General features: G+C 42.3%; 7 protein-coding genes and 1 non-coding gene across 8 annotated transcripts; 4 read left to right on the top strand and 4 right to left on the bottom strand.

Annotated features, from left to right (window-relative positions):
- Window positions 1–1,681: 1,681 nt before the first annotated feature.
- LOC141841820 (protein SHORT INTERNODES-like) lies at window positions 1,682–3,131 on the bottom strand. Its single transcript, XM_074730016.1, has one exon. It carries the CDS (start codon window positions 2,793–2,795, stop codon window positions 1,971–1,973), a length of 825 nt encoding a protein of 274 aa, XP_074586117.1. The 5' UTR covers window positions 2,796–3,131; the 3' UTR covers window positions 1,682–1,970.
- A 1,192-nt stretch (window positions 3,132–4,323) lies between these two features.
- LOC141838712 (uncharacterized) lies at window positions 4,324–5,895 on the top strand. The gene has a single exon (XM_074726268.1). The coding sequence runs from the start codon at window positions 4,324–4,326 to the stop codon at window positions 5,650–5,652; it is 1,329 nt and encodes a 442-aa protein (XP_074582369.1). The 3' UTR covers window positions 5,653–5,895.
- Window positions 5,867–8,385, bottom strand: LOC141838714 (uncharacterized). Its single transcript, XM_074726271.1, has 2 exons — window positions 8,300–8,385; window positions 5,867–6,658 (listed from the first exon to the last, which is right to left on the bottom strand). The coding sequence occupies exon 2, from the start codon at window positions 6,654–6,656 to the stop codon at window positions 6,120–6,122; it is 537 nt and encodes a 178-aa protein (XP_074582372.1). The 5' UTR covers window positions 6,657–6,658; window positions 8,300–8,385; the 3' UTR covers window positions 5,867–6,119.
- Window positions 8,386–8,693: 308 nt separating this feature from the next.
- LOC141838713 (putative serine/threonine-protein kinase PBL19) lies at window positions 8,694–9,861 on the bottom strand. The gene is made up of 3 exons (XM_074726270.1): window positions 9,648–9,861; window positions 9,187–9,567; window positions 8,694–9,104 (listed from the first exon to the last, which is right to left on the bottom strand). Exons 1-3 carry the CDS (start codon window positions 9,765–9,767, stop codon window positions 8,715–8,717), a joined length of 891 nt encoding a protein of 296 aa, XP_074582371.1. The 5' UTR covers window positions 9,768–9,861; the 3' UTR covers window positions 8,694–8,714.
- A 1,442-nt stretch (window positions 9,862–11,303) lies between these two features.
- Window positions 11,304–11,385, top strand: TRNAS-GCU (transfer RNA serine (anticodon GCU)). Its single transcript has one exon. It is a non-coding gene; the product is annotated as a tRNA-Ser (tRNA).
- Window positions 11,386–11,719: 334 nt separating this feature from the next.
- On the top strand, window positions 11,720–12,376 carry LOC141838715 (peptidyl-prolyl cis-trans isomerase CYP19-2). Its single transcript, XM_074726272.1, has one exon. The coding sequence runs from the start codon at window positions 11,787–11,789 to the stop codon at window positions 12,303–12,305; it is 519 nt and encodes a 172-aa protein (XP_074582373.1). The 5' UTR covers window positions 11,720–11,786; the 3' UTR covers window positions 12,306–12,376.
- A 1,170-nt stretch (window positions 12,377–13,546) lies between these two features.
- LOC141838710 (putative pre-mRNA-splicing factor ATP-dependent RNA helicase DEAH2) lies at window positions 13,547–18,398 on the top strand. Its single transcript, XM_074726266.1, is given in 8 exon segments — window positions 13,547–14,023; window positions 14,711–14,898; window positions 15,244–16,328; window positions 17,094–17,219; window positions 17,301–17,539; window positions 17,626–17,661; window positions 17,663–17,745; window positions 17,987–18,398. Coding segments are annotated over 8 exon segments (2,172 nt in total). The 5' UTR covers window positions 13,547–13,735; the 3' UTR covers window positions 18,114–18,398.
- A 30-nt stretch (window positions 18,399–18,428) lies between these two features.
- LOC141838711 (beta-glucosidase-like SFR2, chloroplastic) lies at window positions 18,429–23,288 on the bottom strand. Its single transcript, XM_074726267.1, has 10 exons — window positions 23,079–23,288; window positions 21,636–21,846; window positions 20,706–20,844; window positions 20,263–20,429; window positions 19,830–20,063; window positions 19,543–19,711; window positions 19,237–19,470; window positions 19,005–19,154; window positions 18,806–18,935; window positions 18,429–18,736 (listed from the first exon to the last, which is right to left on the bottom strand). Exons 1-10 carry the CDS (start codon window positions 23,257–23,259, stop codon window positions 18,549–18,551), a joined length of 1,803 nt encoding a protein of 600 aa, XP_074582368.1. The 5' UTR covers window positions 23,260–23,288; the 3' UTR covers window positions 18,429–18,548.
- Between the last annotated feature and the right edge of the window lie 2 nt (window positions 23,289–23,290).

Genomic DNA, 23,290 nt, shown 5'->3' with positions numbered 1-23,290 from the left:
ATATATTTCTTTGTTTCAAATTTATAATAAATTTTATTTTTAAATAAATGACACTTGTAAAAGGAGGTGAAATAATTTTAAATATTAAATATATTTTAATAATATTATTATTATAGAATTATAAGAATAAAATTGAAAATGTATTTATTTAATATAAATAAAAGTAAAGATAAATGAATGGATAGATCTACCATAGTAAATTTTAATGTTAAAATAAATATGAGTGTGTTAATAAAAGAGAGATGTTAATATAATGAATATGTGATAACGTGGATCATATGTATATATTTTTGAAAGAGTGGCATATATTGACATTTAAATTAATACAGCTGTCTAAGTGAAACATTTAAAATATAAATTAATTTTTTCATGAATACACTAAAATAATTATTTATATTTTATAATTAATTTTGCTAGATTAATTTTAAAAATAGATGCTTTCTGTTTCAATTATCAATTAGATAAAATTTTAATCTTGAGAGCTATAGTGCAATGATAAAAGGTGGGACGAGCTCTTTAGGTAATTATGATTCAAATCTCATTTAGAACATATTATATATAGAGAGTTTGGAAAAAAAAAATGATCCTCTAATTGGGGTGGAAAACCTGTGATCAACAGCTAAGAGTTTATCTTCGCAATTAGAGTACTCATTTCGGCGCTAGAATGATTTTACAAGAACAGTGAAGACTTCAAAAATCGATTGGCAACGTATTATTGTGACCATTTCCGGATGTACTCATGAGCGAATTAGAAGGAGAAGTGTCCACCTCCAAGATTAATCAGATAAACTTGGACTAGGTTGCGTTCACACTTCCTCTTGTTTCCCAATAAATATCATTATTTATGTCATCAATAAGATTTGTTCCATCTTAACGTTCAACTAACATTGAATAGACTAGCAAATGGTCACAAAAATTTAAAAAAAATCAATTCGCGTTTGAAATTCATCGCTTTCGTTATGTCATTTTGTAAACAAGGGCAAGTAATTAATGATAGTGTTCAACATTAAGAACTATTTCACATTTTTCTTATGCTATTAATTGTTTGACCTCTACATCTAGCATCCAACTATGAAAGTATATTTCAAATTGCTCTCGATCAATCTATTTGAGATCCTTTCCTCTCAAGTAAACATGCCCTTACTAAATTCATCTCCTTTTCATCAATAACTCAATACTACATTTATATATTAAAAGTGTGCATAAATTCTCAAATATATTGTTTAAGTATCTAGTTAACTTAATTGAAATCCTGTGGGACATTTCAATTAAGTGAACTAAATTTGAGAACTTTCATTAAGTCTTATGTATCAATCAAACAAATGAGATAGATGGACAATCCTTAGAAAATTATTTATACTTTAAATATTTTTGTTTGAGACAAATTATTATAAAATTGAAATAATCAAATGTGTATCCTTTGAAGATAGAACTAAAAATCCACTTTTGGCTAAAAATAATAGATTTTCTAAATCATAAAATTACATTCATAAAATCGCAAGTGCAATTCCCCCTGTAATTTGCAGTGCTTAATGAATGAAGAATGAAAGCCAAATATTAATTAATTTGCAATACTTTGTTTTACGATCACAGAGTTTCATTGAAGATCAAACATGCAAAACTTTGTATGGTTATTACTATATATGAAGAACATGATCGATAATTAGCAGTGATCGAAATATTTATTTCTGAATAATGAAAATATTATTGAGTAATAATTAATTGTTTTGAGTTGATTTCATAAACACGAAGAAGCATGAATCATGTAGATCCCGGGAATCCCGTAAATTGTGCCTTCAATCTCGGGAACAAAAAGACACACTGCCCAAAAATGTCAAAAAGACACAAAATAATGAAGGTTGTCCAGATCGAACGATGAGAAAGATCATGAAATTAATTTGAGAGAAGAAATTATTAATCCGAAGATCGAAGAAGAAGAAGAAGAAGAAGATGACCTGCTACGTACGTGCTCAGGGAGTGTGTTGATTGGAGAAGCATTGGGTGCCGGCCACGAATGCGCTCAGCGGGGTCGGGTAGGCGTCGAGAAGGCGGTCGCCGGAGGTTGTGACGGGAGCGGTGTCGATGATTTGGTCGCCGGCGCCGGAGAGGGAGGCGGCGGCAGGGTAGTCTGTTGCGTCCGCTTCAGCGGGGCCGTGGTCGTAGAGCAGGCCCTTGAAGACGTGCCCGCCGATGCTGACCGCCGCATGGTAGGCGTACGCGTCGTCGGCGTCTTCCACGTGGCTGACCCGCACGCAGCGGAACACTGCCGGCGCGCTCACCTCCGCCGGGAAGCAGGTCGTCGAGACCTCGCGCGGCCGCTTGGAAGTCTCCGCGCCGCCCTCGCTGCCGGCGGAAGCGCCGCGCTGCGAGCGGGCTTCGGCCTCTGCGACGGCGGTGGCCAGCTGATGCTGGCGCTCCCGCCGCTTCGCGGCGGGGACCCAAGTGCTCTTGACGTGGGTGGGGCAGGGGAAGCCGTGGCTCTTGCAGCAGGTGCGGCACCGGAGGTGCGCGCAGTCCTTCTTCGCCTGGTTGCCGCAGTCCTGGCAGCTCATCCCGCCGCCCACCAGGCCACCACGCGTCGCCCGCGGCTGCTGCGCCGCTCCGTCGTCAGAGAACCCTCCTGCGCCGGAGTAAAACTGGTGGCGATGCAGCTCCTTCTGCCACAGCTCGAATCCGCGCGCAGCACCGTACTCGCCGCCGCGGCCCCCGCCGGTGTAAAGAAAGAATCCACCCTCAGAACCCCCTGCCTCCTCCCGCGGTGGCTGCCCGCCGCCTCCGAGGAAGAATCCTGCCATATCCCACTACTCCTCCGCCTCAATTATACCTCCTAATCCATCCAACCCTCTCCCTAATCTCCTCTGACGACCATGGTAGATCAAAAAGCAACGAAGAAGAATGATCTCCACTGCCACCGCCGCCGTGATGTTCTCCGCCTGTTTTCAAGCATGCAGAAGAATTAAGCAGCAGAGGAAGTGGACCACTCGCCTCCCTCCCTCTCTCTTTATCTTCTCCTGCTCGTTTTGAATTCCGAAACCAGAGTCTGCTGCAACGCCGCCATGGAGACGGCTACGGCAGCGACCTCGATCTCGATTCTGCCATTATTTCGGTCCACCTTCTCCGGTCCCTATTCATTTAACTCCCCGTGGAATTGCGAAAGGAAGAGAGTAAAGTCTCTCACTTGTCTCATCATTGCTCCCAGGAAGTAGAAAACGATGGCATGAACAGGGGAATTGAAATTTAAAAAAGCCAAGAAAAGTCTCATCGGTCGTCCTGACCCAGCGACGACCAGGAGGCGGAGTACGTGGCGGCGATCCGGCCGTGAGTTGGGCTGTCCTTTTGGCCGGAAAACCCGGTGCCTTTACGTGGCGGAGCCCCCACTCTTGCCTTCTCCTTCACTTCACGTCGGAGAAGAAGAAAAATACATGGATAAATTTCATATACTTTTCGCGGCGATCGATCGAGCGGTTTGGATTGGATTCATCTCGGCGCATTCATTGCGCGCCGCCCGGCGATCGCTTTGTTTACTTGGGCTCGTCGTCTCGAACCGTATGCTATGCATGGGGTGTTTCCTCTGCATTTTTATCAGTTAACCCACTCAAAGTTTGAGATATTCAGTGAAAGGGCTACTGTACTTTAAAATTTACCAAATAAATTGATATACTTTGTCCGAGTAAATTGACGAAATTATCCTTACTGGTCCATTCCCTTGTGTAAACGCTAGCTAAACATTCTTTTCTGCGCGTCTTTAGTGCGCGGCCCTATGAGCGACACCGTTGACCTTCCGTCGTTGCCGCCACCTTCAGGCACGATCGACGCGCCGCTCGCCGGAACTTCGATCGACGTCGGATTCCAGACGGATTGTGGATGGAATCCGACACAATTTAGACCGGAAAAGCGGCCGACAGTGGCGTGCACCGAATTTCGACCAAATCACGATCGGAGATTGACCGACCAGCCAAATTACATCGGATTCCGACCACAATTCGGTTGGAATCCGACATCGATCGAAGCGCCGACGAGCGGCGCGTCAATCGCGCCTGAGCCGGCGATCGGCGGTAGTCGGACGACGCGGCGGGGCGTTGGAGCCGGCAGCAGCGGGGGTGCAGCATAGCATTCCTCTAACCGTCAGATCTGACACGTGATTGCGTGATGAACGATGGATCCCTATCGCTCACATTACGTAGAAAATCGCGTGCGAACAGCTAAACATTCTTCTCCACGTCGGCTGTCGCGCACGAGTCACGTAAACTCATCACGCAAGATATCATCCTGTATATATATATATTCACTAAATTAAGATCCAAAACGTCCTTTGGGGATGAAATGGTTCGTCCATTTTTGTTCTCTTCCAACTTCGTCCGTCGTGCCTTCTCCGCCACACCCACCGCTTCCTCCGGCCATCCACCGATGCCATCGATCGGATCTCCGGCGAGGATCCACAAACTGATCGCTGCACAGTCGGATCCCCTACTCGCCAAGGAGATCTTCGACGTCGCCTCCTCCATCCGCCCCGACCTCCCGCTCCGCCCATCCTCTCTCCACTCCCTCATCCTCAAGCTCGCCCGCGGCGGCCACTTTTCCGCCGCCTCCTCCCTTCTCCGCCGATTTCCTTCCCCTTCCCCCGCGCTTCTCTCCTCCCTCTTCCTCACTTTTTCCCGCCTCGGCCGCCCCGACCTCGCCCTCTACACCTTCCGGCGCCTCGTCTCCTCCCCCTCCCCCTCAGCCCCTCCGCGTCCCAAGCTCTTCCGCCGCCTCCTCTCCGCCCTCGCAGCCCACCCGTCCTCGCTCCCCTCCGCCCTCTCCCTCCTGAAATCCTCCCCTTCCTTCGGCGTCCCCCACTCCGTCCGCGCTCACAATGTCCTCATCCACGCCTTCGCCCGCGCCGGCAACGTCGCCGTCGCCTACTCCCTCTTCAACCGCATCTTCGCCCTCGACCTCGCCCCCGACACCACCACCTACCGGATCCTGATGCAGGCGCTGTGCCGGAAGAGCCAGGTCGGCACCGCCTGCAACCTGCTCGACGATATGCTCAACAAAGGCTACACCCCCGATGGCCTCACCTACACCACCCTCCTCAACAGCCTCTGCCGCAAGAAGCGCCTCCGTGAGGCTTACAAACTCCTCTGCCGCATGAAGGTCCGTGGCTGCAACCCGGACATCGTCCACTATAACACCCTCATCATCGGTCTTTGTCGCCAAGGAAGACCACTCGACGCATGCAAGGTGCTCGAGGATATGCCTGACAACGGATGCTTTCCGAATCTCGTATCCTATTCGACTCTGATCCACGGATTGTGCGCCCGAGGGCTGTACGATCAGGGCCTCGCGTACTTGGAGCTGATGCTGAGGAAGGAGCTCGTGCCCCACTTCTCGGTGGCGCATGCTTTGGTCAAGGGGCTCTGCAGCGTGGGGAAGGTGGAGGAGGCTTGCAGGGTCATGGAAGCAACGCTGAAGCATGGAGTGGCTCCTCATGTGGAGACCTGGGACTTGGTCGTGGCTGGAGTTTGCGACGATGACACGGAGCAGCTAATGGATTATGTCAGGAAGGTGGCGAATGAGGAAGAGTGGAGGAAGAACACAAGGATCGTTCAGGTTGGCCGCGGATTGAACGAATACATGGCCAGCAAATCAAGGAAAAGTACTAGGCACTGAAGTGAAAACAAAATAGAGAGGATCTTTGATCCAAATTGGGAATGCAAAGCTTCATTCAGTGGTGATTCCAAGAGCAAATGAAGGAAAAGAAGCTGCAACATACAATGTAGAAGCTGCATCATTTTTAATCTGGACTAGTCGAGGCTGTTTTTTTCGCATTGTGTGCATTTTTGAAACAAAGAAGCTTAAACATCATCAAACTTGGCTCGACTCCTTTACAACCCTACATAGCAATCTTATCGTTTAAAGATTAACACAATGTCATCAGCCCAGAAAAAGTGTATATCCAATTGTATCGCTAACAAATTTTCATGTCACTGCAATGTTATGCAATAACACTGATGCAGAAAATTTCGAACATAAAGGGATTTGCAATGATGTCCCAAAAACAGGGCCATGGTTATTGAATCTCAACGCACCACTAAACCAAACTATGGTTCATGTAAAATGAAAGCCTCAAATACCTCTTATTTTTTAACTGAACTGACCTGAATCCTAGTCTGACGCACACAATCTGCAAAGTTTCTCACCGCTTGTGCACATTTTAGAGGATCCTTGGCATGTTCCTGGTAGCAGCTCAGGCAAGCACCTCTCTCAGCTGTGCAGATGGTAGGGTTTTGGTAGGGGAGTTTGAACTCCTTGTCTCGGAGTTCTTTTGCTCTCTGATTCAGCTCCTGAATCATCTTGTTTTCCTGTTTTTCCAGTTTCTCCACCGTTTTATCGCTCTCTTGGAGGACGGAGCGGATAGCTTCTAGTTCTGAGATTGTAGGTGAAGTCGGAGGAGGAGGTGGCGCTGGTATGAACACAGGGGGAAGGGGCCATCCCCCGATTGGGCTACTTGTCTGCGTGGTGGTGGGAGCAGGCTTGACATTCTTCTCAGTTGGTGGCAGTTCTACTGGAATCTTTGGTTTGGGTTTCTTGACTCTTTTCTTCACTTTGGTTTCACCATTAGCTATTTGGTCGATTAACTTTGAGCTTAACTGTATTGTAAATGATTCCCCCATTTCTGAATTCAAGAGAGAGAATTATCATAGCAATCTAGGATAAGAACTTATACAAACACGAAAAGTCAACACAGATAAGAAATTGTTGAAAAACAGCAGACTGTACACAATGCTTCATCTAAGTACCAGTATAGGGTCTCAATCCAACCTAATTATGGGTTAAACATGACTGCAATGTGCTTCATGTGTGTTGATCGGCAATGTGGTATGCAGTATCATGTTAAAAACTATCTTTAAACTTTGATTAGATAAAGGAACAGAAATATGCACATGATGTCTGTAACATGAACTATTGCCTACAATTACCACCGCTCAGCTGTCTTGTTCATCGGTATAATTGATACAAGTCCAAGCTGCACACATAAGGATGCAACATATGTAACTTGTGATGCTGATGAAGTTCAATTGTTTGCAGGATAAACCTGTTTTCTCTATAAAAAAAATGGGCAGTTCCAAGCATAGGTATCAAGCATATAGATATCATCAATCTAATAGCACAAAAATGGCTCGTGTTGTTAGATATATTAAATAATAAATATGTCAATAACAAAATTCACTAGTGTGAATTCCTTTACCAACTTAAACAATCAAGATTAGAAGACTAGTACCTGTGTTCCCTTTCATTTGCTTAACTCAAGGAGTAAAATTATAAACATGGAAACAAAAAGAAAGCTGAAAAGTCATCATGTCTATTAAACATCTTGCTTCCATATCATAATCTATGATTCTTATTATTCTTCTGTGTAAGAACATTGGCCATATTAGCTTTCAACAAAGAAACTTAAAAGATAATTTTTGCAAACTCATGAAAATTACATTAACGAGTACCTAAATATAACTAGAATGGCCCACATGGTTCAACCACAACTGCAAGATCAATGTACATCTTCTACTGGCTCAGTTGGGGAAAAAGGTTCTTTAAGGCTATTTATTCCTTGATAGAAGCATTCGGCTGCAACATGTTTTTTTGGCACAAGGTGGATCTTCAATAACCAGTGAGTTGACAGGATAATAAATGTGCCAAATTAATACCAAATTTTACTACGCATTTTAATCTTGTTGCAGAATGTTCATCGCCAACCAAACAACAGCAAACGAAGTGTTTAGGATCCATGACCAAGCTTAGGAATCACTTAATGGGCCAAAATAACTCTATAATTACCTTTTGCACTTGAATGTCCGGATAAAACCTGGAAAATTTTGGATTCTAACAAAATCATGACTGATCTATTCAAGTTTTCAGGTGGTGCTAAGCTCGCAAGCTCGTAATTGTCACCGGTAGGGAAAGAGATCGAGGAGAGGGAAGTAAAATCGCAAGGAATCAAATGGATCAACTCACAGTCACAGCAAGAATCATTATGCACAGAGAACATGCCCTAAATCTATCTAGGGAGAAAATTACATCTTGCGTCATAATCACATGAATAACAAGAAGGAAACACAGAAGGCCAAAGTGAAAAAAATCACCAGCTAGAACAGGGAGCACATTACATCTCCCCTTCGTAATCGACTAGTTCAATCCTTAAGTATAATGGAGACGAAACAAGCGAAAGAGGAAGAACAGAGAGGTCGCTCGATCCGATCGGGAAATTTCACAGCGAGAAAGAGAGGAGACGAGAAAGAGCAGTGAGATAGGAAGGTACCTCTTCTAGGACTGCTGGAAGGCCGAAGACAGCCGGCGATCAACGGCTCCGACGAAGGATCGCCACGGTAGAAGCCGGAGTTAGGGCACCCGTGAGGTTTGCAATTCGCGAGCCTTCCAGCGTATATATAAAGACTGGACTCGTCCGAGTCGACTCAACTCGTCCGATTCGATGGAATCGTCGTTAACGAGTCTGGCCGAGTTCAGGGTCTATTTGATAATAATTTCCTCTTTCTATAATTTATTTAAATACATCGATAAGATTTTATTGGTATAATATTAGATAATAGCACATGAATTTTATCATAATTAATATAATAAATATACCAAAATTAATTAAATTCCAATGGAATATTTTTTATAAATGTTTAAAGAAAAAAAAATGATGCCTAGGTTTCTATTCATCAAACTCTCAATTACATTTGCAAATTGTTGCCTCCTCTATTCTTTGGCTCCATTTGCATGGCACTCTCCAAGCACTCAACAACTTCATTCATTGTCGGACGTTCTTTAGGGTTCTTACTAAGGCATTTATCGGCCAACTTAGCTATTCTCCGCGCAGCATCAAGAGAAAAAACACCTTTCAATTTCGGATCCATGATCATGATAAACTTCTTGGTATCCACAGGGAATTGTCTTACCCAATCCAACAACTTTCGCTCGTTCGAAGGATGATTTCGCTCTAGTGATCGTCTACCGGTGAGGATTTCGTAGAGGACGACTCCGAAACTCCAAACATCGCTCTTGGTCGTGAGATGACCCGTCTCTATGTAGTCCGGTGCTGCGTATCCATAAGTGCCCACGACCTATCGAAACACAATATCGTCCAAATCTGATCATAAACCCATTCAGCATTCGATAAAACGTTTTATCGTACACGTGACATACCGCGGTGGTCACGTGAGTGCGGCCCGCCGTGGGCCCCTCCCTCGCCAGCCCAAAATCCGACAGTTTGGGCCGGAACTCCTGGTCCAGCAGCACATTCGACGCTTTGAAATCGCGGTAGATCACCTGAACTTCTCCGCCGTGGAGATACGCCAAGCCTCGCGCCACGCCCAGGGCGATCTGCAGCCTCAGACGCCATGGAAGGGCAGGGTGAGCTCTGCTGAACAGGTGGTCTTCCAAGCTCTTGTTGGGCATGAACTCGTACACCAGGAGCCTCTCGATCCCCCGCTCGCTGTCCTTGGCGCAGTACCCCAGCAGTTTCACGAGGTTTGGGTGCTCGAACACTGCGAGGAACTGCACCTCCGCTTGCCATTGCTTGTGTCCCTGAGCAATTCGATTCATGTGGTTGAGCTCAAATAATGGTTTACGGTTTAAAGGAGGTGGGTGTGTGTGGGTGTATGAACCTGCATGCCCTTTTGGTTGAGCTTTTTGATGGCGACGGGGGTCCGGGCGCCGTCGCCGTCCGGCGAACGGAGGAAGCCTTTGTAGACGCTTCCGAATCCGCCCTCGCCGATCTTGTTCATCCTGCTGAAGTCGTTGGTGGCGTTGCGGAGCTCGTCGAAGTCGAAAGCCCGGAGCTTGTGCGCTCGCTTCTCGTACAAGTCCGGGATGCTCCTCTGCGACGCCGCCGACGCCGACGAGACTGCGGAGCCCTTTCCGTCGCCGCCGCTGCTGCTCGTCCCGGTCCTGGCGCTTCCGGAGAAGGCGGAGGGGGCGGCCGCGCCGCCGCTAGACCTCCTCCTGAAGCAACTAAAGCACGCCATGGACGCTAGAATAATAATAACGACTCCATGCGAGAAATCCTTAAATACAACTCGAGGAGAGTCTGACGAGGTGTGAAAGGGGAGGAAGAGGGAGAAGGAAAAGGGAGACAAGGAAGGAGACGATGAAGTGATCAGAAAGCAAGCGACAGAAGCGAGGAAGGAAGAAGACAAAGAAGGTGAGTCAAAGAAGTTAGCCTTCCTGTGACACTCTTCTTCCACGGACTTCCAACAGAGGAAGAAATGGCGGAATTGGATCCGTTCGCACGCGCCAAGAGGACAACGTTGCTCGATTAAATGAGGAGGAAGCAGTGGCCTTGACCTTCGCTCCTCATCGTTTGACTGTGATCATGACTGCTCTGTTATATCATGCGACTTTGGGAACATTTTTATTATAGACCTCATAGTTTTTTTTTCTTTTAGTATGCTTCTTATAATTATATAATTATCAAAAATACGCCCTGAAATTTTTAATACACGCTAGAATTTTTGAAAACAACCCCTAATTTTCACATTTACAATTATTATCCCTAAGTCTTATCTATTTTAATTAGTCTAGTCACGATCAACTAGAAAAAAACCTCAAAAACTCATGAAGTATTGAATATTCAACTTTAAACAAAAAATGGTTTAACACTTGTCTTCTACCGAAGTGTGTATACGTTGCCAAATTCAACTTTGATTATTAGGCAAAATATTGAGGTAGTCAAACTTTGACCTTGAATATTTAGAATGGAAAAATGGTAACGAATATATATTCATGAGTTGAAGCCTTCCTGTTCCAAGAGTAAGAAAATGAAGAAATTTCCAACTATTTAACCACGAAAAAAAGTGTATTATAGGATATTTTTCAGTAAAAAAAAAAAATTTACCATCCTAACAAACTCACACGATCGATTTTACAATTATCTATGGAGAAATAAATCGAGAAATTATAGTTGATCACGAGAATCTTCTTCTTCCACATAAGAGGGATGGACAGTCCAATCATCATACACTGTGTGATTTTTAACTTTAATAATTAAAAAAAATACTCTATTACTTACTGCCACATCATACCTAAATTCATAAACAAATAGCTAGTCAATTTTAAAAACAAGTTTCTACACAATGTTTATTAGTTGTAGTTCGAGTTAAAGTCCACATCCACAAGATTGTTTGAGTGACGTTTCTCAACAAAAGCAAGCTTTAAAAAATTGGAAATTTACCCACAACCTTAATTATTCATTCCATTGGTTAAATAGTAGAGGTGTAATAAACTAAATGTGATCATATATACACCTACCGAATTCAACAAGTGTCGCTTTGGCCGAGTGGTTAAGGCGTGTGCCTGCTAAGTACATGGGGTTTCCCCGCGAGAGTTCGAATCTCTCAGGCGACGATTTTGCTTTTAATTTATTTATTTATTATATCTTCTTATTTTTTTTTAAAAAAAATCCCTGTGTGGGATTTATGAATTTGATGCGCCACCTCTACCGCTGCTCTCTTGGCACGCAGCACGCGTGCAACCATCTCCACCTGGGCCTACGGTCACGTGCTGCCTTCCCACGAGTCGCGTCTCCAGATCAGGACAGCACATGCGCGTAACCCAACTCCAGTTCATTCTGACCTCACCTCCGGTTAATCAAACTCCATTCCTTCTCAGATCACGACACGCGTCCACCTCAACTACATATCTCGTTTTCTCCTCGATTTATACCCGTCGGAAAGATTTGAGCAGACCAAGCAGTCGGAGCGGGATCAGATCGGAGAATAGTAGCTGAAACCCTAGTTCGATCGCAGATGGCCTCCAACCCTCGAGTCTTCTTCGACATGACCGTCGGCGGCGCTCCGACGGGGAGGATCGTGATGGAGCTGTACGCGGACGTGGTTCCACGGACGGCGGAGAACTTCCGGGCGCTGTGCACGGGCGAGAAGGGCGTCGGCCGCTCCGGGAAGCCGCTCCACTACAAGGGCTCGAGCTTCCACCGCGTGATCCCGGGGTTCATGTGCCAGGGCGGCGACTTCACCCGCGGCAACGGCACCGGCGGCGAGTCGATCTACGGCGAGAAGTTCGCGGACGAGAACTTCGTGAAGAAGCACACGGGGCCGGGGGTGCTGTCGATGGCCAACTCCGGCGCTAACACCAACGGGTCGCAGTTCTTCATCTGCACGGCGCAGACGTCGTGGCTGGACGGGAAGCACGTGGTGTTCGGCCGCGTGGTGGAGGGGTTGGACGTGGTGAAGGCGATCGAGGCGGTGGGGTCGCAGAGCGGCGCCACCAAGAAGCCCGTCGTCGTCGCCGACTGCGGCCAGATCTGAGGGTGAGGCGGCGTCCGTTCTTCGTCGTCGTTGTCGCTCGTGCTTTCGTCTTCGTCGTCGAAATAATCGACGGATCCGTCGCCCGTGGCCGTCGATCTCGAGTCCTTGTCGCCGTCCTCTTTGATTCCGAGCAGTAGCAGTCGGTGGTGGTGGTGGTGGTGGTTGGTGGTTTTGCTGGCGTCGTCTTTTTTTCTGGGCAATAAAGTTTTAGAAATTGCACCAAATGACATTAAAATTCTGATTTTCTTTATTTTTTTTTTGTTTGGGAGCGAGGTGGTAGTGGGGCCCTCCAGCTGGCGGAAGGCTGCAAGTAGCCGCGGCGCGGCCGGGTGTTGGGTAGCGGGGCGGGTACGGCTGGTGGGGTCCGCACCGGATCACATGCCGTGTTGGAATTATTCGGTGTTCGGCATCCAATGAGCGAGGGCATCAAGCGTGGGCATTCAGAATTAATCGGTTTAAAAAAATTAAAAATATGATTAAAAAAAGATGATGTTTAAGTTTTTTTAATCTAATTTTAGATAATTAGTTTTGATTAATTTGTCTTATGCATATGAAAATGAAGATTAATGGATATCTCAATCCATTTTAACCAAAATATAAATTTAATGATACAAAATGTCTTTAAATTTAGTCGGCCTTAACTTTGGACTATCCATGACATTTCAATTGGTTCTAGATCTTTATGTTTCACAAATATTTAAATAATGTTCTTTAGATTTATTTTATTCTTCAAAAAAATTTAATCGGATAAAATCTAAATAGGTGTTTCTTATTTTCTCTTCTGTTGTCAAAAAGAATAATTTTATTCTAATATTATCATAATAATTTTAGTCAAAATTATTATAACTCTATAAGTAATTTTAATTAAACTATTTTATATTGTAGTATTAAGTTGAAAAATAAAAATAAAATTTTTTAACTAATATCATTAAAATAGTTTTGATTAATATTAAAATTAATTTTATTTAAAATTATTTATAATAATTTTACGACATATTCTAATAATTTTGATCCTCACTGTTATAATAATTCTAGGTTAAAAGTAATTTTTTTGAATAAAAAATAGCATGAGTATTCATTTTATGTATTTTTTCAAGTTTATAATGAAAATAGTTATTTTATAAAATTTGGAAAAATATTAAATTATATATTACGTCATTTCAAATCGTAAGGGCCTTATTGTGATTTCAAACCATTTCAGGTATTTAAGTGCACGCAAGGTTCAAGAGATCTTCAAATCTCTTCCACGAAGGTTCGCGATCTGTCGGCTGTTGGGCTCCGAAGTCTAGGGTTTCCATCTCAAAACCCTGCTCTCCGATTCGCCCTCGCTCCTTCCGGAGCTCAGATTGCCGACGGCGAGGAGGCGGCAGGAGTGATTCTCAGTCTTCTTCTAGGGTTTCTGGGTTCGATTGGCAGAGCAGGAGCTTGCAATGTCGACGGAGAGGAAGCGGAAGGTGAGCCTATTCGACGTCGTGGATGAGACATCCGTATCGGCAAAGCTTTCCAAGGTCAACGGTTCTTTTTCCTTCAAGCCGCCGGCGGTGCCCTCTGGGATCAACCGGTGGAACGGACGGCCCTACTCAACGAGATACTACGAGATATTGGAGAAGAGGAAGGCCCTACCTGTTTGGCAGCAGAAAGATGAGTTCCTGCAGGTGTTGAAGGCTAACCAGACTGTGATTTTGGTCGGAGAGACTGGCAGTGGTAAAACAACTCAGGTTCGTTACTTCACTGTTTGGCGATCCAGTTATATTCACGGATGATACTATGAAAAAAAATAGGCATATTCGAATCATCCTTTCAAAATATTATCCCCTTTTTTTCCTCAACGACAGGTTATTCGTTTATTTTATCTAGAATTTGTTACAATATTTTATTGTTGTTTAGAAATTTGTTCTCTTTATTAGTTATTAGAAGTAGCCACATAAATATTTAATCCTTAAGAAGTGATGAGTCAAGTAGTTGAGGAATATGATGCATGAATAAAATTGCCTTATTTGGCTGACGAAGAACAACTTTTCTTGATCAGGTTATACTATAACACACCTACTGGTCAAGTTTGGATGTAGCTACCAAATTGAATCCCACTCTTTTTGAAAAATGTTTTCCTTCATACTCTTTTGTAACCAATACCAATATTTAATTTGTGTCCCTCGAGACAAGTATGGAGACAACTCTCCATGCATAGCAGCAGCTAGTAAAAGTGCATTCTATTTTGGTTTCTGTGACTTAATCGGGAAATTTGGTGATTATTCTACATTCTCAACATTCTTTGGGTTTAGTTTTAATGTTAGTTGTTTTTGCAGTGATTTCTATTTGAGACGCATCTACTGCTATTTATTTTGTATTGTTTCTATTAATTTGGATTCGCTTACATGATGCACCATATTTTTGTCGTTGAACAGATTCCCCAATTTGTTTTGGAATATGAGGATGTAGGCAAGCGGTTAATGGTTGCTTGCACTCAACCTCGACGAGTTGCTGCAATGTCCGTTTCTCGTAGAGTTGCAGAGGAGATGGATGTAACAATAGGAGAAGAAGTCGGTTATAGCATTCGGTTTGAAGATTGCAGTAGTCACAAGACTACACTGAAGTAAGTTGATGGCTTCTGCTAGCTCTAGTGATACATGGTCTCTGTGATTTCAACTAGTTTGGTATTTTTTATTTCATTCATTATCTACTTCCTTGGCAATAAGCAATGCTATTAAGCCAATAAAATACGTGCAAAACTAAGGCAGTTCTGGCCTTGCTTTGGTAGTAAATGTGTTTTGATATGTTGATGCTTTCATACCTAGCATGATATGCTGGGAGATTGATGGTTTATAATTCTGCATCCATTCAATTTGTAGATATGCATGATATTTATCAGAGGTCAACACCTTCATCCCATCATTTTGTAATTCTAATGTGCACATACTGGTATTATTTGTATTGCCAGGTACTTAACAGATGGTATGCTTTTAAGAGAAGCAATGGCTGATCCACTATTGGAGAGATATAAGGTGATAGTTCTAGATGAGGCTCACGAGCGAACGTTGGCAACAGATGTGCTGTTTGGGCTTCTGAAAGAAGTATTGAAAAATAGATCGGATTTGAAGTTAGTGGTAATGAGTGCTACCCTCGAGGCTGAGAAGTTCCAGGGTTATTTTAATGGGGCACCTTTAATGAAGGTACCTGGCAGGTTGCATCCAGTGGAAATTTTTTACACACAGGATCCTGAAAGAGATTACTTGGAAGCTGCTATTCGCACTGTTGTACAGATACACATGTGTGAACCTCAGGGTGACATACTTGTTTTTCTTACTGGAGAGGAAGAAATAGAAGATGCATGTAGGAAAATAACAAAAGAGATTAATAATTTGGGTGACCAAGTTGGACCTGTGAAAGCGGTGCCTTTGTATTCCACCCTACCCCCTCTGATGCAGCAGAAGATATTTGAGCCTGCACCAGCACCGCTGGAGGAAGGTGGGCCACCTGGAAGGAAGATTGTGGTGTCAACAAACATTGCAGAAACATCATTGACTATTGATGGCATTGTTTATGTGATCGATCCTGGGTTCTCTAAACAAAAGGTGTATAACCCACGGATACGTGTAGAGTCTTTGCTTATCTCTCCAATATCAAAGGCTAGTGCACATCAAAGGGCAGGGCGTGCCGGTAGAACACAACCTGGGAAATGTTTCAGACTATACACTGAGAAAAGCTTCAAAGGTGACTTACAAGAACAAACATATCCAGAGATTCTCCGGTCTAATTTAGCAAATACAGTTCTTACCTTGAAGAAACTGGGAATTGATGATCTAGTGCATTTTGACTTTATGGATCCTCCTGCTCCTGAAACGTTGATGCGAGCACTCGAGGTCTTAAACTATCTTGGTGCTCTTGATGACGATGGAAATTTAACTAAGCTAGGTGAGATTATGAGCGAGTTTCCCTTAGACCCTCAGATGGCTAAGATGTTGGTTGTTAGTCCAGAGTTCAACTGCTCCAATGAAATTCTCTCAATATCTGCAATGCTCTCAGGTGAACAAATAAATATCTCTTTCTTTCTTTCTTTTTTTTTTTTTTGGCTGTTTAATATTTGTGTTCTTTGCCCCTCTTTTATGATTTAGATTTCTAGTGAGTATCATTTGGTGGTTTTATAGCCTCATTTTTTTTTTCACGTTTGGTTAAAAAAATCTCATACGAGTATGTTTTCATAGCATTGTTAGTCTGCAAGATGCAGAAGTCATTGCAAAATATCATAGTATATTATTTAGACTTATGGTAAAATATCATTTTGTAACTCAATTCAGTATCTCAAATATCCACATTTCTTTAGGGAAAAAATTATCATAAAGTGTCACGTCATAGCATTGGTCTGCAAGCGGCAATTGCCATTGTAATAAAATATCAAAGTAGCATTTTAGTTTGCAAACAATGCACATTTTGCCTTGTTGGTCTCCAAGCTTCAGTCGCCATTGCAAAATATCGTAGCAGCATTTTAGTTTGAAAACATTGCATGCTTCGCCTTAAGTTGTAGTGCGTGGTTAAAGTATCATCATAACTCATGTGAGATATGTAGAGTATGCCTATGATGGCTTATGATTCCTTGGACAAGACTGGTGCGCAATTGATCATGCTTTATGATCTAATGATCAATTTAGCATGGTTTCTTAACCAGTCTTTCAGGACAATCTAGATAGTTTCAATTTCTCAGATAGTTTCTTATGAAGCAGTTTCGTCTCGACTCCATGCATATGCTGACCTTCAGTGGGCCTCCTCTGTGATAACAAATTCTATTTCTAGTACCCAATTGCTTTCTCCGGCCTAGGGAGGCTCAGAAAGCTGCAGATGAAGCTAAAGCACGGTTTGGTCACATTGATGGAGATCACCTCACGCTTTTGAATGTATATCATGCGTACAAGCAAAACGGTGAGTTCATAATACACATCAGAACCAATTTCATCATATGCGATGTAGCAATCTTTTCTGAAATTGACTTACTTTGTGCAGGCGAGGATTCTTCATGGTGTTATGAGAATTTTATAAACCATAGGACTATGAAGGCTGCAGACAATGTGAGGCAGCAGCTTGTGCGCATCATGGCTAGGTTCAACATGAAGTTATGCAGCACAGACTTCAACAGCCGAGATTATTACATCAACATCCGAAAAGCGATGCTTGCAGGGTACTTCATGCAGGTAGCTCATCTAGAGAGGACTGGACATTATCTGACAGTCAAGGACAATCAGGTTCTTGTTTGTGCTTTCCTCGTATTCTCCTTTTTTTTTTGTTTTTCTAAATAATGAATTTCTTATTTATTGTGTTGTAATTCCAGGTTGTTCATCTTCATCCATCAACCTGCCTGGATCACTAAGCCTGAATGGGCCATATACAATGAGTATGTTTTGACCAGCAGGAACTTTATTCGCACAGTAACCGACATTAAGGGAGAGTGGTAAGTTCTTGGCATATGAAATTCTGTTAGATATTTATCAGTACAAGTCGTGTTGCCGTATTTATCAGCTACAAGTCGTGTTGAAATAAGAGTTAATATTTTCTTAGGATCTGACAGCAGTGTTCAACATATCTCTTGCACTTTTCTGTCTTCTGTGATCTAGCATTTTGTGCTGGAAACTATGTTCAATTTTGAAATATGTCTAAATTTCTGTTACTTTTTCTGTTTGTTTGATGTTCAGGTTGATTGACATAGCCCCACACTATTACGATCTTAGCAATTTCCCGTCGTGCGAGGCGAAACGAATGTTGGAGAGATTGTACAACAACCGGGAGAGGGACAAGGCTGATAGTAAAACTAGAAAGTAGAAACAAGCACACATTTCATTTCTTCATCCTGGCTTGATCCAACCATCAGGGTCGGTCAGTGAATGAGCCACTCTCGTACCTTTGAAGAATTGCTTGCGGCTTGGAAAAAGTTTTGCACTATTATTCCTCAATGTCTGCTCTAAGTTGGCCTTTTCTTGTCCTAGATTCTTTAAGTATTTAAAATGTTATAACTATTTGGATTTTCATGTAGAACATGTATTGTGCTTGTGGTCGGACGGACCCTACAATTCAAATATTCATGTTGAGATGTGCTCGTGTTGTTATCAACTGACAATTTTGATGCAAAATATCATCTATTGGAAAAAAAAAGAAAAAAAAAAAGGATGAAACTACGGTACAATGACTCGACTTTGAAATTTTCAAATAAAGGGGCCATATTGAGAATTTGCCCCTTCGTTTTCCATTCGCTACTGGTTAAACGGCGTCGGGTAGGAGAAGTTGATCATCCACCTCCTCGGTTTGCGCCTTTTTATTGCGCGAGAATGGTCTGGAAATCATCCTCCAAGTGCGGCTGACGGGGTCCTGTAAACTAGACATTTCATAGTGACCGAACCTCCAGTCCCTTTGGATGTAAGGTCGCTGAGTAGGTTCATCTAGACCTCCTGTGCGATCCATCCATTTTTAAATCAGCAGACTAAGTCAAACTGTATGAAAAAAAAAACAAAAATTACCTGCGTACATAAGTCCATGCCTGTCAACAGCACGGTAGAATGGTCGTGTTCTCTTTTCTTTGGCAGCGAGCTGGAGTTCCCTCCACACGCGCATTCTGTCCGCCTTTGTTACCTGCCTGGTTTCCGCCACCTGCATTTGATGCTTCCTATTTGCATTAAACATAATTCTTAAATAAAATTCTAAAAATTCTACAGTTACCTTTTTAAACAAGTAATACGAGGGACGGGGAATGCGTGCAAGGTTATTGGCACGATCAACTGCGACGAGCCCAAATTTAGGGCCATACCCATCAGCCCATTCCCAGTTATCTGAAGTCGTCCAGAACAGATAACCAAGCACCCGAACACCCTGCAGAAGCGCATTTAAATCCTCGAAAACACACAACACACACACACACACACACACACAAAAGAAGAATTTGTTCACTAACGGTAAGCATGGCTGCATATACGGCTAGCAAATGCTCCAGTAAATATGGCTGCCGAATCAAATCGGTCTCATCTGAAACTCCATTTTCAGTGACAATGAATGGCAGATTTAAGTGCCTGTATCTCTCATGGAACTTGAGGAGGATTCGGAATAAGCCATCAGGGTAGATACCCCGCCCGGATTCACTGTATTCGTCGTCGTCCACCAGCTTCAGACCAGGTCCCGAAATTACTTCCTGGTAAAATTGAAAAGCATTGAATTGTGATCTGTTTGCAGTATATATATGATGATTTATGAGGGTGCAAACCTGTCCGTAGTAGTTGATCCCTATGAAATCCAGCCGATCACAAATGTCATCCACGAAGCGAAAGACCGAGAGAGAATTAGCCAGTCTGACAGCAGCAACATCAAAGAGGCCATATGGTCGAGTAAAAGAGACATGGTGAGCAATGCCAACAGTTGGTTTGATAAGGTTCCTGCAAATCATGCATGCCACGAATCAACAAGTCGCGTGACAAAGTTATAGTTTGAAGTGTAATATAATATGCTGAGGTTATGAAACTAATGGAGTATATAAAAGTAAATGTAGCTTACCTTATATAAAACATTGTTCCATGGATACAATCATAGGCCTTTTCATGAGCAACAGACATCCAATGCATGGCTTTCTTGAAAACACCAGTAGGCAAAGTAGATGTAGCTACTTCAATCATGTCAGGATTTCCACCAGGCCAGACACCAGCACAGTAGGTTAATATTACAAAGATGTGAGGTTCATTAAATGTAACCCAGTAGTCCACCAAATCAGCTACGTGATCAACAACGATCCTGGTTGCCAAAAGTTAGGAAGAGTTTAGAATCTCATGGAACAACAGTTACATTCAACAAAAAGTTCACCAATGGATAACGAAATGAAGTATTGGAGAAAGAAGTATGATTTTGACATTTCAACAAGATATTCAGTGGGAAATTCAGGTGAAGAATACTCGTGAGACTTATAAAGTTGTTAGAGTTTACGAAGGATCACTTGGTAAATAGCAAGAAGTAGTCAACAGTTTTCTCCAATTTCCATCCTCCATATTCTCCTGCCCAAGGAGGAAGTGAGTGATGAAACAAAGTGAGCATAACCTTCATTCCATAAGAGCGAACTTTTCCAATGATCCATCGGTAGCGCTCCAATGCAGCGAAATTAACCTACACAAGAGCCTCTTCATTAAATCTTTTAGCTGAAAACTGAAGGATAATTTCAAAAGAAAAACTAATTTTCATAAGAATTTTTTTCTCTCAAAGATTACCCTTATAATTACAAAAGGAATCACTAAGTAATGATTGGATAATAAAGTGAATTGAAAATACAATACTTGGATAACTCAGACCTTCACACAAACTTTTAGAAGTATCAATTCTGATGACCTTCGCATGGAAAGCTAATCAACAATACAAGAAAAAAAGAAGTATCCCACAACTTACTGAATCACTAATTCCTTGTCTTGGTTCTCTAGGCATTATTCTTGCCCAATCAATTCCCATCCGGAAAACAGTGATTCCAGTATCTTTGGCAAGCTTCAACTCAATGTCAGGATCAGACCAAAATCGCAACCTCTCTTTCCTAAGACCAGAATAAATTGTTTAGCTAAATAAAACTAAATAAACCCAATTAATATAGCTTATCAACAAAGAAAAAAGATACAATAAGAGATTTGGATAAATTTATGAAATAGTTTGATCTAGGGTCAAAGGATCAGAGTGCACTGCTTTAATTTAATAGGTCTACTGCAAATAAATCAGAAATAGTTTTAAATAAATCTGTCAATGCTGCAAGTTGACACATATATTTTCAAGTTTCCACTGATTGCAGCCTATATTTACAATCTATCACTTCTTCTAGCAGTCTTGGTGCAATAGACACATGAAACATAACAGTGAAAATTGTGAAATAAAAGGAGTCAGGACCAAACTCAATTACTTCATTAGTACTTGGTGGGAAACTGATGAAATGACCAGTAATCCTAAATATTAAGCTTTTAGAGAAGGAACTGATCTGTCTCTATATTTAAACAAAATAGTTTGACTAAATTTTCTAATTTGAGTTCTATACTAGATAAACTGAGTTGTACTACTGGTGTTAGTTTCTTCAGTGTCAAGTTATCAGTTTTCCCCCTTTTTTGTTTGCATCACTTGGTTTATCCTTCTCAAGAGATTGAAATATGTTAAATGGAAAATTTGACTTGCAACATGCTAGTATACATTTTGTTTTTATTGTATTAATAAATGATCTCAAAGGATGCTATGGTCTGTTAAATGGAACAATTTGATATATAAGAATAAGAACTATTGTATTAGTAAATATTTGTGTTATACAACTAAGTAAAGACACAGACACGAGGCAAGTATACATACGGGTGAGGCACATTATGCCAAGAAGCAACAGCTAAAGAGCCTTGCAGAGAAGCCCTATCACCAGTAGCAGAAGCAAGTGAGGAATCCACTGGCTGCTGCTCAATATGTGTTGCAGTAGAAGATGATTGCTCCTCTGCAAATTGAAGCCAAGCGTCATTGAGATTGTCCTCAACATGTGCTGGTGCTGTAGCCAACCCAAAGAAGAACTGCCCTGTTTCCACCGAAGAAGTAATCAGTTAGCAAGCGCATAATTGAGGGGGCAACTAGAAAATAAAGAGCAACATCATTTCTAATATTTTTGCACTTGATTCAGTTTGTTATCCTTCAGGGCTCTTTCAGTTGTTTTTTAAGAAGAAAAGGAGGAAGAAAGCCTGTCAATGTTATTAGAAAAAATGGACGTTTACATATTTGATATTAGTTGTATTATAAATAAAGGACTAATAAGTTTATTAAAGAATGACTAAATTAATCATTTATGAAGTTGCATTGTAAAGCCTGTGTCAATAACATAGCTGCAGTCTAAAATTCAAAAAATTAAATTATTTCACAGTACATACCCTATCATTAAGTTACCTTATATTGAATTCAGCCCATAAATCCTTTCAACTGCTGTATTTGAAGTAATAATGTTTCTAATATCTCTACCTTCTTCACTCTTAAATTTCCAAACAATCATATTGTAGAACATATTATCATTAGTTCACACACACAAATCTTCAAAAAGTGCTGATAAAAAACCTGCAATCTTGGGGCTGTAAAGATAACAATGGATGATTCCTGATTTCCTGAATCTAATCCTTCAAAAAATTAAAGGTTCTAAAAGATTAATAATCTGCCTGATTGCGGCTAGTCCAACACTGAACAGCAATCAACTAACAAAAGTAGAAAGAAATTGGAGGATCAAAAGGATCTTGAAGTTTGACTTTGTGACAGCTAACTTTTCCTCCCCAAAAGTGAACAAAATGAACTCCAGATACAGATGCTTCTACAGCCCAGATATCTCAAAAAGGTGTTCAAGTCAGTTGGCCAGTTTCTTGAACCAACTGCAGATAATCCGGTAAAAATAGATAAATTGGCTATTTGGCTGCATCTTGTTACAGCCTTCACTTACATGTACATAAGATTTCTTAGTTTTGGAAACCCTTGAATGCGACCTTACAAATCCTTTTCGCCATATCCAGAACTCTCCGAGGAGGATTAGTGTTTCCGCTTAACATTCCACCAAAAATCTTGAAGCTGCTTCAACACATTCCGGACGGATTCCTCGGTAGATGTACGGAGATCAAGTATTACAGATTAACCCAAGAGCGATCGATTCGATCAATAAAGAAACAATCACAGAGAAACTCAAGCAGTGAATAGGGGATTTAAGAACCCAAGAGCACATTCCGAGAGATCTTGAACTAGAGAGCTACGATTAGGGTCAGGGTTCGAAGTGGTTACCTTCCGGGGGGAGGACGCTGAAGTCAGCGAGGACATCGGCGGACTCGTCGATCGGGGAGCGAAAGGGGCGGAGGTTCTTCGACCGGTAGCGAGAGTAGGATAAGGCGTTGGTGGCGACGAAGGCCACCACCAGGAATCCGGCGATCCTGGTGACCGACACGACGAGCATCACGAGAACCATTTCCTTCGCGAAGGAGCGGGAAGGAAGCGAC

This window comes from Curcuma longa, chromosome 11 (assembly GCF_044706935.1).
Source record: "Curcuma longa cultivar G26 ecotype Majalengka, Jawa Barat chromosome 11, ITB_CL_G26_1.1, whole genome shotgun sequence".
In the NCBI taxonomy this organism is placed as follows: Eukaryota; Viridiplantae; Streptophyta; class Magnoliopsida; order Zingiberales; family Zingiberaceae; genus Curcuma; species Curcuma longa.
The sequence above is the reverse complement of the archived record's forward strand: the minus strand, read 5'-3'. Positions and strand labels throughout refer to the sequence as shown.

Excerpts from the sequence above, each read along its gene's own strand:
- LOC141841820 (XM_074730016.1), bottom strand. The coding sequence starts at position 2,795 with ATGGCAGGATTCTTCCTCGGAGGCGGCGGGCAGCCACCGCGGGAGGAG.
- LOC141838712 (XM_074726268.1), top strand. The coding sequence starts at position 4,324 with ATGGTTCGTCCATTTTTGTTCTCTTCCAACTTCGTCCGTCGTGCCTTC.
- LOC141838714 (XM_074726271.1), bottom strand. The coding sequence starts at position 6,656 with ATGGGGGAATCATTTACAATACAGTTAAGCTCAAAGTTAATCGACCAA.
- LOC141838713 (XM_074726270.1), bottom strand. The coding sequence starts at position 9,767 with ATGAACAAGATCGGCGAGGGCGGATTCGGAAGCGTCTACAAAGGCTTC. Across the intron at positions 9,568-9,647 it reads TCAACCAAAAGGGCATGCAG|GGACACAAGCAATGGCAAGC; the intron begins GTTCATACACCC and ends CGAATTGCTCAG. Across the intron at positions 9,105-9,186 it reads GCACTCACGTGACCACCGCG|GTCGTGGGCACTTATGGATA; the intron begins GTATGTCACGTG and ends GTGTTTCGATAG.
- LOC141838715 (XM_074726272.1), top strand. The coding sequence starts at position 11,787 with ATGGCCTCCAACCCTCGAGTCTTCTTCGACATGACCGTCGGCGGCGCT.
- LOC141838711 (XM_074726267.1), bottom strand. The coding sequence starts at position 23,259 with ATGGTTCTCGTGATGCTCGTCGTGTCGGTCACCAGGATCGCCGGATTC. Across the intron at positions 20,430-20,705 it reads GACAAGGAATTAGTGATTCA|GTTAATTTCGCTGCATTGGA; the intron begins GTAAGTTGTGGG and ends GCTCTTGTGTAG. Across the intron at positions 18,936-19,004 it reads CGTATTACTTGTTTAAAAAG|GTGGCGGAAACCAGGCAGGT; the intron begins GTAACTGTAGAA and ends CATCAAATGCAG.